This window comes from Caretta caretta, chromosome 1, assembly GCF_965140235.1.
Source record: "Caretta caretta isolate rCarCar2 chromosome 1, rCarCar1.hap1, whole genome shotgun sequence".
Classification (NCBI taxonomy): Eukaryota; Metazoa; Chordata; order Testudines; family Cheloniidae; genus Caretta; species Caretta caretta.
In genome coordinates this window covers 173,251,125-173,264,541 of record NC_134206.1, presented here as the reverse complement: position 1 = coordinate 173,264,541, position 13,417 = coordinate 173,251,125, and the positions used below count along the sequence as shown (strand labels likewise).

General features: G+C 39.1%; 1 protein-coding gene across 1 annotated transcript in view; it reads left to right on the top strand.

Annotated features, from left to right (window-relative positions):
- NCAM2 (neural cell adhesion molecule 2) overlaps nucleotides 1-13,417 on the top strand; it is a 551,141-nt gene that overhangs the window by 524,481 nt on the left and 13,243 nt on the right. The window contains exons 16-17 of the mRNA XM_048868296.2: nucleotides 4,051-4,255; nucleotides 7,868-7,987. Coding sequence (XP_048724253.2) covers nucleotides 4,051-4,255; nucleotides 7,868-7,987 — 325 coding nt within the window. The remainder of the gene's footprint in view (nucleotides 1-4,050; nucleotides 4,256-7,867; nucleotides 7,988-13,417) is intronic.

Genomic DNA, 13,417 nt, shown 5'->3' with positions numbered 1-13,417 from the left:
TGTTGATACATAGTATGTAAATCTCGGAATGAATAGCCTGAACTGAAATGAACTTGAAAAGTTACTGAAATAGGGCTTTGCTTCAAGAACCTAAAATGTAAAAAGTGGTTGTTTATTTTCTTAGTGAGATAAAGTAGAAAAGCAAACAAACAAAAAACAGCCCATATCTGTGTCAGAGCAAAAGAACAAAAATAATAGAAAGGATTAATTTATGAGATTCAGATTTAAATCCAACATTACATTAGTTTGTCATATCTGCTTTTTAAATTTAGTTTGCCAAAACAGTGCTTTTTGCTTTTGATGACTAGATAGCATGTCCTCGATATTTGCAGTGGTGCCTCTGTAGTATAGGATAGTAAAAGGAATTCTGCAAATACTGGAGTCATGTTATCTAAGATAAAGTCAGAAAGGTTTTAAGCATTTAGTTATGTTTTATGTGTAGGAGCTAGCAGGTAACAAGATGAAAGAACGAATTACTTTCAGATCTCAGAAAGCTCTATGTGTGCTTATAGTCAAAGCTATAAAACCCAAGTATAATAAAATGCTCTTGCGCTAATGCGCCTATTGATGTCTGTTATGTGGATGAATCATTTCAGTTCTGAAACAGGAAATACTGAGCGCTATAGAAATGTTCTTGTTAGTAGTCGAAGTAATACTGTGGTAGCACCTGTAGGCCTCAGCTGAGATCTGAGCCCCGTTGTGCAGGGTGCTGTACCAGCACACAGTAAGAGTAGGGCAGTGGGGAAGCAGACTGCTACTGGTGTGGTTTGTCCCTGAGCCATCTTGCTATGGGAGCATATGATGGCTGCAGACGGTGCCCTGTTGTGGGTACATCTTACTGTCCCTCCAAAACTAAGCTATGTGTGCCTCTTCCTAACAAGCATACGTTCCAACCAACACCTCACACCAAAACACTGCTCTTGGAACCATGTACTGCAGTGAAGCATGTGACATGTTCCCCGTCCCTGCCAATGGTCACCCTCATTAGTTATTGATTCTGCTGTACCATTCTGTAGGTATACGGGAAGGAAGAAGCTCCTTCCAGGAGATTCAGGACAATGTCATTTAAAAAAAATATACATTGATTTCTGCATAGATATTTTTTTTTCTGAAAACTGTTGATACCAGATGAGACTGTAGTGATACATTGATTAATATACAGCGTCTTTCATTTCCTGGCATAAGTACCTATTCAGATCTTTTGCATCTGCATAATTTACTTACAAACATTCAGATGGGGTGGGGGGGGGGGCAGCTGAAAATGAAAGGGAAACTTCTCTAACACAAAGAGGCAGACAAATATACATCAATCAAATATTAATGACTCAGAAGATGTCTCAGCCAATCCTGAATCATAAACAATTGCCAGAATCTCCTTGTGGAGGACACCAATGCTGTGGTAATAGGCATTTTCCTCAGATGGCTGGGTTTTTGTGATCAGGAAGAATTAGTTATGCAGCCTCCTCAATCACTAGGTGCTTGCTTGTCTTTTCTGGCTGAAAGTTTGACACACATTATCCTCTGACATAATAATGATACTTGGTTGAAATTTAAAAATAAACTTTTGTGGGAGTTTTAGCTCCTTATGGAACAGACCTATAAAACAAGACTCTTTCCAGAGATGGGTGGATGTTTGTTTGATTTTATTGGGCACAGTTTCCACTCCACAAAAGTCTATAGGATGGTTCAAAACTATGTAGAAATGACCTCACTTAATATTACTTTCTGTAGGTATTTAGAGCCATTTCTCTAGAACCTCATTACATTTTATAGGACTCTGCTGGTTTCATCACTATTAAAATCTATATTTTTCCATAAGGTCTGACTGTGTGCACAGTTCAGTCTTTTTGACAATCTGGATTAAATTATTAATTCAAAATATATTTGTATGTAAATTACCCATTGACTGTATAGGCATTTCATAGTTACAGGGGTACTGTAAGTCAAGGCATGTCAGTCTTTATCTAATGTGTTCAAGTATTAGAAGTCACACTCGGCAACTTTAACTTGGAAATTTTACATCAAAAATAAAGAAACTAATTCATTTCAAATGTCAGGATTCCAAGACTGCTGGCCGGGACATTGCATAAATGATGCATTATTTTCATTGGGGCTATGCCAGCAGTGTAGGTGTTATCTAGTGTTTTCCTTTCTATGTTACGCTTTTTGGGAAAAGAGTTCAAAGGGAAAAATACTGAATTCTGTTTTATTGCATGATAAACTTCTAAATAATGGTGTTATAATAAAATAACCCATACAAAATGGCATGACATTGACTGCAACAGAATTAGAAAAACCCAGCTCCTTTTAAAACAGCCTTTTTAGAGCTCCATAACATACATTAATGAAGCATATATTCCTGTTAAAATAACGCAGTGATTTAGTATATACAAGCAACATCAACTTATTATAATGGCCAAATACATTGTATTTTAGTTAAGGAATTTAAGCAAAAAATAGAAATCCATCTACAAAATATGTGCTTTAACTAAGATTGTTCCAAAGTATATTGGCAGTGCTGGTCGGGGTAGAGGGGTGGAGAGAGACAGGTAAAAACACCGTCAAAGTCTTTGCCAGTTTGCGATTATACATTTTGCTCTGTGTCATCACAGTGCTTGTTTAGACTACTGTCAAACAAAATCCTTCCCTTACTCGAGCAGCTGGGAGGGTATCAGTACTTTGCTGACTTGATATCTGGAACATCGTTGCTAGGCAAGATAGCACAGAGCAAGCAACAACACACTGCTGTGGGCTATTTAGTACTTCCTTGTGTAATTTACTCATGAGAAGCATAGCAATAGTCAATTTATGTATGGATTCTGTCACTGGCTAGGATACCACTACCCATTGTTTTTTATCTAGATCCCTTAGTCCTCATGTCATGAGCTCTTGTTGAGGTGCTTTCCAACCTCAGAGATCAGACACAATTCCTCTTCTTCTGTACGCAGATAAAACTTTATGACCTTCCTAAACCCCTCTCTCTCTCTCTCACTGGTAGGTGTTAGTGTAAAATTCAATTTACCCTGCATTGCCATTAAAAAGCCAGTCTCCAGAGATGTGTACATCCAGAAATTAGCTTTGCCTCGGACTCTAGAGTATAGGTATTCAAATCTACTGCAAAATGCTTTTTTCACAATTATTTTTAAAGTGTTTTTTTTTTAAGGTGCAGGTGAGAGCAAGACAAAGCCCTGATCTTGAAAATATTTAAGAATACACATACCTTTCTTCATAAGAGTAGTCCTACTGACTTCTCTTAGACTACTCATGTGTGTAAGTGTTTGCAGGATTAGGGCCCATGTTTACTTCTTTTAACACATTTCTTTCAATTTTAATTCAAACCTGGATTTTTAAGGGGAAAATACAGGTTTTGAAGCCTCCTTCTCAATGTAAAATAATCCTATTTAAGTAACTTTGCAATTTGTGTTTTATTAAATTTTCAGTTTAAAAACTGAGGTTTGTATAATGTTTAAAATGGGTTTCCATGTTAAGTGAGCTGAAGCTCACGAAAGCTCATGCTCAAATAAATTGGTTAGTCTCTAAGTACTCCTTTTCTTTTCATGTTAACATTGTGAGTCCTTGGTGTTGTGGGATGATATGATATAACGGATTATCAGTTAGATAACGCATGTTCTAAAAAGCTTCTTTATTTTTCAGCTAAACCTGTTCTCAAACACCTGAATGTAATCTCAAAATCATCTATATTTTGGGGATAAACTTTTTAATCCGCTAACCTGCTAATCTCTACTTTCATTTGCACATAGGCAACTTCCCTTTAAGTCAAGGGGAGTTACACATGTGTAGAATTTGGTTCACAGGAAAACATTATAAAATAAAGAGATTATGTATTTAGGACCATGCTCCTGCAGCAATTTATGTGCATGCTTAATTTTTGATGCCTGATTAGTTACATTGATTTAAAATTGGTTCCTTAGTGAGACTGGGGTTTCCTTTTTCTTTTTAGTCCAAGCCTTCCTTAAATTGTTGGAACAAAAATGTTATATTCCAATAGAGACTTTATTTACAAACTCTAATATTTTCTTTGTTTTTAAGACACCCTTTTTAATGGCCTTGGGCTCGGTGCAGTCATTGGCCTAGGAGTAGCAGCCCTTTTGTTAATCCTTGTTGTGACTGATGTCAGCTGCTTCTTCGTACGGCAATGTGGATTGCTCATGTGCATCACTAGGAGAATTTGTGGGAAAAAGAGTGGCTCCAGTGGAAAGAGTAAAGAACTAGAAGAAGGAAAAGCTGCATACCTGTGAGTATCAATAATATATCTCAGGAAAATGCTTAAAACAAAGTTTGTCTGTTCAACACGTGTATAGTACCTTTGTGTCAAGTTTGCGATATGACGAAAGTCATGCTTCATAAGTTATTTCTCCTACATGGGACAATCAATGGATCTTCATGTTATCCTGATATTTGCACTGTACGACAACAATGGTGGTATATCAGGTTTATGGTAACTGATGGCAAATGTTGCTTTTTTAAAAGATTTTAAAATTCCCTGTTTTGGCTATTTAAACTATTCTGCCATAAGAGGGACAGTGTTCCTGAGTGATTAATATGTACAGGAACACCTTTTTCATGGGGAACAGATGATAGAGCCATTGTAGTGCCACACACACTCGGCTCGTCCTGGAGCTCCAAATGCAGTGAACTGTGATGCCAAAATTCGGACTTCTGTACATCCCCCGAGACTGGTGCCACTGAATAGCCCTGGGAAAAGAGACAAGGGCACACTGGCTTGTTGTGAAGTATGCGAAGGAACATTTTATCTTAACAAGTAGAACTAACACTAGAAAAGCTGAACAGCTGCTATCACTGCCATTTGACATGATGCTTTTTGGGGGCATTTAAAAAAAAGGAAAAAAGGTTAGATGTCAGAAGGACATAGTGGAACTATAAATTAATAGAAAGTGGGATTTTGCTGAAATGCTACTGCAAATAGTAGCTAAAAATAAAATAAGTGACTAAGAAACAGCATGCCAGTTACCGGGGGCCAGGGGGAGCCATATGCATTGGAGGTATATGAAGGCACAGGTCATTTATGTGGAAGGAAATGACCTTAAATGCTGAGAGATCAATGAGAGCTATGGAAGTCATCCATATATGTCCTGGTCATATAAGTCAAGATTATTTCCCAATTTTTACAAAGTTTCCAAAGCATTTGAAGGAGATAATATCTATAATTAACTTCCTCCCATTTTTGAAATGTTTTCCTCCCTTGAATTTTAGATCTAAAAACATTCCTTCTCTCACATGTCCATCTAGCATAATTGAGTAGGCATGTAACAAATTCTGCAAGTATACTATCTTTATGTGGCTTACAATAAGAGAAAATAATAGCATCGCCTTTTCTATTAACACCATATCTTCAGATTCAATAGATACAACATCTAAAGACAGAACAGAGCTCTTAGGCTCTGATTTAGCAATTCATCCCTATTCAGCAAAGCTCTTAGGCTTTGGGATAAGTACTTAGGGATTTAAGTATGTGCTTAGGTAATTTCCAGAATCAGGACCTTAATGTGCTAAAGTTTCAAATGTCATTGATAAGCATTTTATATCTAAGTAGCAAACCCAGATTCATTTGATCAGTCAATATCTGATTTACCAACAATATGCAGCTTCAAGAAAATACAAAGCTGACCAGTAAGCACATATAAAAAAGGAGATTTCTGCTAAGATTTCTTCAAGACTCTTTTCTGGTAGGCATGACATCTTATTTATTTACGTTTATTTTTCTCTTGGGATGGTCTTGTGAGATGCAAATCTTGTCTTGTTGTCTTATGATCCCAGTCCTATATCCTTATTTCAGCATATTTCAACACATCATATATAGTGTAATGCAGGACAATCTAAAATTTCCAGACAATCTTGAGCAGTCTCAATTTCCATTTATTTCACATCTACTAGGCATCTTAACATAAAACATTGGATGTTTGCATATTTTTCAGTAGGGCAGGTAGCACTCTCAATTTATTTTTTTAATTACATTTGATTTCTGAGAAATGTATTGCCAAGAACTATGTTCCATATGTACTGATTGTAGAAATATAGCCCATGCAGAATTTACAAGGCAACTAAGATAGAACTAAAGTAAGATGTTTCCTGCAATTAGTATTTTTTTCTGCATAGTGTATATAAATTATTTATTTATAAATGAAAGCACATTCTACATCCATTCTGCTTTCTAATAAAATCATATGTTCTAGGATTTGGATATATACTTTTTTCATTGGGAATAAGATTCTAAATATATAGGATAAAATCAGTAGAAATTATAAGACCCTTCATCAATCTAATTATGATCCATAATTGTTGCCCGTACTTGAAGTAAGCCTCATTCTAATGTGTGCCTCTATGAAAAGGTTGGCAGTTAGCTAGCTCCTAATTAACACTCAAATATTTCCTAAATTGATCACTTCCAGTTGATGCCTTAAAAAAATAAATGTTTGACTAATTTAAATGCATTGCAAATTAAATGTCATTTTCACAAGTATATGAACACTGGTTAAGCATCCTTTTTACAGAATGTAAAGGGCTGTTGAGTATTACTGTAACAGAGATCCCTAGCTGGTCAATATGGTCTACACTATTTCTTCTGCTACACTCCCATTACCTGTCTCTCTAGCAGTCTGCATAGCTGGTAGGAAAGAAGGACTCTTCCTGAGAATATCTAGCCACTCAGGGTTAGAGCTCTCCATCCATATTTCAGATAGACTTTACAAATGCTCTTACCTCTGTGTAAGAATTATACTGTATTTTCTGGCAACAATATAGAAATATAAGACATGAGGTAAGCTAAGACATATCCCTTGTCATGGGACCCAGGCTAAGCTCAAGGAGCTAGTAACCAGGCTGATTTCTGGACTGCAACCGGTCTAGAAATCAGATTGCTAAAGATGAGTGATTGCCCACTTATGTCAGTTGTCCTGGGTTTTCGGCATTCAAATGATTACAGTTCCTAGGAACTGGATTCAGAATGTGATCTCAAGGAGAGGAAAGGGATGTTTGTTTGTTCTTTCTGTATTGGAAGATGACAACATTTTGGGGTACACAGTGATCTGCATTTCTAACATAAAAATTGTATTAGTTATTAATTATCATTTTCTGTATTGCTGTAGTGATTCGATGTTCTAGCCCAGATTGGGGACATATTGTGCTGGACACTGTTATAGTGCATAGCAAGCAACCACCCCAACACAAAATTTGCTTAGAATTCGTGTGATTTTATGGGGGGGGAAAAACCAGTAGTATAAGGGTGGGGGGTCTTCATCTGTTTGTAAACAAGAGAAGTGTGAGATAGGAAAAAATATATTTCTCAAGATGATTTAAATGTTTGGTGGGAGCTATTCAAGTCTGATGAGTAAGGGTCAGATTTACATTTTGCACTAAGCCTTCTTTACATTGCTACAGCAGTGGAGAGAAGCCCTAAAATGGCCATAGCTTTATATATATATATACCGACTTTAAGGCTCAGTACCCTGCCAGAGTGTTGTAAAGGGGCCATAGTGCAAATAACAATCAAGCCCTATGTTTTACTTGTTGCTTCTGCTGAAGTCAGTAAAGATCTTTTGCAAGCGAGAAGCTGTCCATTTATTATGTACTCATAAACAAATGCTCTTTTGAGATTTTATGGTACGCATGTGTGCTTTTAGGCCAGATAAACAGCCACAGTGAAGGAATGCTTTGAAGGTTGTAAGAAATCAGGAGCAAAACTGCTGAACGTATTCCAGTGTTAATCATTGATAATTGGTTTTGCTTTTTCTTCAGTGACTTTTTGAAAGGAGGGATCATGGTAATTAATAGTGTAATGTATTCTGAGACCATAATGATGGAGGTTAAGACTCTTAATATTTTTTAGGAAAGATGGATCAAAAGAGCCAATAGTGGAAATGAGAACAGAGGATGAAAGAATTACCAATCATGAAGACGGGAGTCCAGTAAATGAGCCAAATGAAACAACACCACTCACAGAACCTGAGTATGTAGCCTGGTCTTTCTAACAGCTTTTCAATAACTATGCACTGCCTGATTAGAATGAGTATATTTTCAGCGATGTGCAAGGAAAAAGAAGTAGCACTAATAGAATTGTGGGATATGCTGGTACGCTCTGTTTATCAGTGTATTTTGTTCTAGCAGCGACAGCTTCAGGAAGGACAGCTCCATCCCTTTACCACTCACTTGTCTAACCCACAGCACAACAGAAGCTGTGGGTTGTCCAGCCCTTCCCTGCTGCTGTGAGATGGGAGGGGGCAGTGGTAGTTTTTAGACCCCTGCCTTTCTTTTCATTGCTTCTGGCATTGAGCGTGGAAGGAAATAGGAAAATTGTAGGACACACTCCCTTTCTTGTTCCCCGGTGGTCCTAGAGATACACTCCAAATGAATGCGGTCCTCCCCAAGCTGCATCCTAAAGCTGCTTGTGTGCCCTTTGTGAACATAGGTCTTCTCTGGTTTTCCCCATTGTCCCACCCCACACACACTCTACACTTGTGTAACTCAGAGCCCAGCTATCTGTGCAAGGCCATTTGGTATAGCTGGTGGAACTGTGCTCAGGTATGGGCACCTCCGAGTTGCTCACTTCCCACCCCTCATCTCTATTGCTGGAAGCTGCATGCTGAGGAGCAGCTGAAGGAGCTCTCCAGGATGGCTACAAGGACCTCACAATCTATGGTGGCTCAAGAATCAAGGGGATGACACAGGGTGGCTGGCCCTTTGAAGGGGAAATGCACCTGTGCCAAGATCCTCTCAGTTCCCCAGATAGGTAGCAATGAATGAGTTAATTAAGTCAGGCCAGATCTGGGGATGTACGGGAGGAACAGAGAGACACATGGGGTAGACCCTAGGGGAGGGAGCTGGAGTATGAGCCTAGTATTTGAGCTAGAAGTGTTAGGCAGAACAAAAGCCTGAGGAGTTGTAGCTGCCTGGAGAAAAGCAGTGAGTGCTGCAGGGGGTAAGAATGGCTCCTGCAAGAAGTAAAATGGTCTGTTTGATTGTATGCTAGCTCTGGGGATGAGGACTAGGGACTAATAATTCCAGGAGAGAGACTGAATCCAGCTCCAGGGATGAGATTCAGCTCCAGGGACGAAGATTAATGGGCTCCTGACTCAAAGAGAGAGGAGATTGGGGAGTTTTAGTGAGAGTCAGAGGCTGGAGCAGGGAGAGGGTACAGACAAGCCTTGCATATTCTCCAGTTGCTCAGAGAGCAGGACAAGACAGTCCCTTAGGGAGGAAGGGCTGGGCCCAGCTGGAGTCTGGGCAAAAGAGACTTTATTTTGAATGTATTTGAACTTCTATAGCGTAGGACTTCAATGGGGGACTTTTGTCTCATACCTTCTGGATTGTGTGGAGTTCTTTAAGGGGCCCTGCCCGGAAGGGAAAACGGAGGCAGGGCATTGCCAGCAGGAGGTTCTCTGGAGACAATTGCCCTATTATGGGGGGAAGAGCTTTTTGGATCCATAGAATCCAAAAGTCTGAATTCTGATGAGCACCAGATTCTGGCCTCTGTTCTAAGTATTATAGCCAATAGAACAAATTCAGTGGAGCAACACTGTTGCTATTACCATTTTAAATAATCTCTTCAAGATGTGTGCAGAGTGTGTGACTGGTTTTATGGTAGATCACAAATAAGTGTGACACTATTCAAAGTCAGCCACTGAGTTTTCATTGTGATGAGTATTTGTGATGTACATATCTTATTTTTTTTCTTCTCTTGAAAATTGGGTTTATTTGTGAAAATGGACTGATATTTAAATAGCTATAATGGCAGCATAATTACTGGTACTGGGGCCCTAACCATGTGAATCTAAGAAAGACAGATCAATTACTAAAGAAATTCATCCAGAAAGTAAGTCTCAAATATGGATTTATATTTATGGAAGAAGAGGCTGAGCTAAAGCTTCTGTGATCTTTGGGTGAATGAGAGCAAAAAATCTCTCATTGCTGTGCAAAGACCCTTAAATAGTAAATGATGTGGAGACAGAAACCAGCAAACTGAATATTTCTATAGAAAATAAAATATTTTTTGTAAAGGAAAACAAGTTCTTAATCATTGTCTGTTTCTGAAAATACAGAAAAGGCATCTTACTTGCCATCACACAGAACTGCAAAATGTAGGAGTCCCTACACAATCAGGGAAGATCTGGTGCTACTGGCCACCATTGACATTGGTGGTGAAATGCTAGGGGATTCTAACAAGAATTGATGTAAAAAGAACGAGGAGTACTTGTGGCACCTTCGAGACTAACAAATTTATTTGAGCATAAGCTTTTGTGGGCTAAAACCCACTTCATCAGATGTATGCAGTGGAAAATACAGAAGGAAGATATAAATATATAACAAAATATATTCAACAAAAAAAAAATTAAAGAAGACTCCGAGAAGCTGCAGAACTGGAATTAATTTACAAACTGGGCACAATTAAATTAGGCTTGAATAAAGACTGGTAGTGGATGAGTCATTACACAAACTAAAAATTATTTTCCCATGCTAATTTTCCCCCAACTGCTACTCACACCTTCTTGTCAACTGTTTGAAATGGGCCATCATGATTATCACTACAAGTTTTTTTTTCTCCTGCTGATAATAGCCCACCTAATCGATTAGTCTTGTTAGAGTTGGTATGGCAACCCCCATTTTTTCATGTTCTGTGTGTGTATTGTCCACTGCATACATCTGAAGTGGGTTTTAGCCCACGAAAGCTTATGCTCAAATAAATTTGTTAGTCTCAAAGGTGCCACAAGTACTCCTCGTTCTTTTTGCTGATACATACATCAATTCTCAGAGTGGTAACCATGTTAGTATGTTTCTTTTTTAAATAACATGTGTATGAAGAGTTCAAACTTCAGCTAATAGGCCAACTATAAAAAAGTGTGTACTAGACATTCAGCTGGATAATTTAACTGATATATCCAGCAATACTATTTTATTGGTCCACTGTAATACAGATTTGATTTTTTGGGACGAGCTGAGATACTACAGTGAGGAGTGCTATAGAAAACTCATACCTGTCTAGATAGTCCGTTTCTGTTGGGAATACATCAGTGAAAAGCTTTCAACACAAAACAACTGCAGCAGAATTTGTCACTGGATAATTCTATGTTCCTGAATTGTGTTATGTCATAACTGTGTAACTATGTAATATGACTGCAGTTATACAGTATTACTGTGATGAGCATTATAGAAATGCTTAAGACAGAACACAATTGATGGGACTTCATCAATGATATGCTGGCAGTGTAAAGTAATGTGGAGAGTACATACTGTTACACAAAAACAGTCATATAGGCTTAGTATACTGGGACGTACTACCAGCCATTAATGACAGAAGAGCCAAATTGCAGAACATCCTGAAGACTACAGTAAAAATTGTTTGACTAGATCTTTGAGCCCAGATAAGCTGCACTCTGCACAAAACATGATGTGAAAGAGGCAAAGGTCACTTCCTGCCCATCCCCGATCCTGGGAGCTGGTTTGCTCTCCAGCCCAAGTTAGAGCACCCTTAAGGGTGCTCTAACCTCCTCAGGCTGCAATGACCCCCAGTGGGTCATTTGGTAGCCTGTAATAGCTGTAGCAAAGGGACACTCTAGGCACAGCCCTGTCCTCTTACCATTATCTTCACCACAAAGGGTGGGGTTCAAGAGAGTGGCATAGATCCAGCTGCACCGTACCAACCTTCCTGGAACTTGGAGGGAGGAGCACATATTACAGGAGGGAATGGTTTGGAAGGGGAACCAGAAGTCAGTCTGTGCCCATGGCTAGGATGTTAGCTGCAGGTACAATATCTCTGTACATAGTTCCCTTAATAAAAAGCTCTTTAGCTGAAAGAAACATGGATTTCTCTCATATATTACCTAGCACATGGTGTGTGAAACATGGCGACAGTCAGTCTAATGAGACCCACAGCAAGTAAGAGTGATTGACAGGTAAAAAACGCAGTGCCTAGAAACAGAGCTAACAGGCAGCTTGGAGAGACTCAGGCTAGACTTGTAGAAGCAGAAATTGTGTCTTTATACAGAGCTGACCATGGGGGACTTGATGAGAAATGAAGGTAAAGCTTTTTTACTTTCTCATTGCAGTGGGTGGGGAGGGGCAGGATGGAGAGTTAGTACATAGTAAGCTGCACACTAACTGACCATGTCGATCCTGCTATTGCAAAGTTAAAGTACCATACTGTGCTTTGGTCTAGACCTGCCTCAAACAGGAGTAGATCAAACCGGATAGATCAAAGCACACTAGGGAACATTCAGTGTGTGGTACCAGGGTCCGCATAGCCAGCTAATGCACTGTCGACTTGTACCCTGGCTTCCTGTTCACTAACTCTCCATCTAGACTAGTGGTTCTCAACCAGGGGTATGTGTACCCTGGGGTACACAGTGCTCTTCCAGGGGGTACACAACTCATCTAGATATTTGCCTAGTTTTACAACAGGCTACATAAAAGGCACTAGCAAAGTCAATGTAAACTAAAATTTCATAGACCGTTATTTATTTATACTTCTCTATGTACTATACATTGAAATGTAAGTACAATATTTATATTCCAATTTATTTATTTTATAATTCTATGGTAAAATGAGAAAGTGAGCAATGTTTCAGTAATAGTGTGCTGTGACACCTTTGTATTTTTATGTCTGATTTTGTAAGTATTTAAGTGAGGTGAAACTTGGAGGTACACATGACCAATCAGACTCTTGAAAGGGGTACAGTAGTCTGGAAAGGTTGAAAGCCACTGATCTAAACAAGCCCATTGCTGCAAAGAATAATGCCTGAAACACTGGGACAGTTGATAAAGGTGAGGTCTGATCCCAGACAGAATGAAACTGTAGAGAGAAATTGTTTGAGATCATTACTCCAGTTTCTGAGAAATGGACTATCTGGAGGACTAGAACTCTGAAAGGTGAATTTTGTAAGGTAGAGCATACTTGGCCCAGACACCATGCCTTATAATGCAGCAGAATTCAAATGATTCAGCACCAAATGGGAATCTGAGCACAAGAGGTCTTCCCCCTGAGTACCCACAAACCAATAGGAAAGCAGAGTCCTCAAGAAAGACAGCCAGGACCCCGATAGCAAAGGCAAAGAGGCAGGAAGGGATCCATACCTGGCAATGTTGTATCATTGAAATACACACTCCCAGGGACTACATAATTGCCAAGCACAGAGGCTGATGGGTTGGAGAATCAAGACTCTGCTTCCGATGAGGGGTGCCCTGCTGCAGCCACGTGGAGGAACAATCACAGTACACGGAAACAGTTAAGGGAATGATAAGCTAAGCAGGCAACCTGCTACTACAAAGAAGCCAAGGACCTGAGGCCACTATGCACAGATGAGCAGGTCTGGGTTCAACCATCCAATAGCCACTCAAAGTAATAGCACAAAGCAACAGTCCAGGCTACAGTGGGACACCAATCATA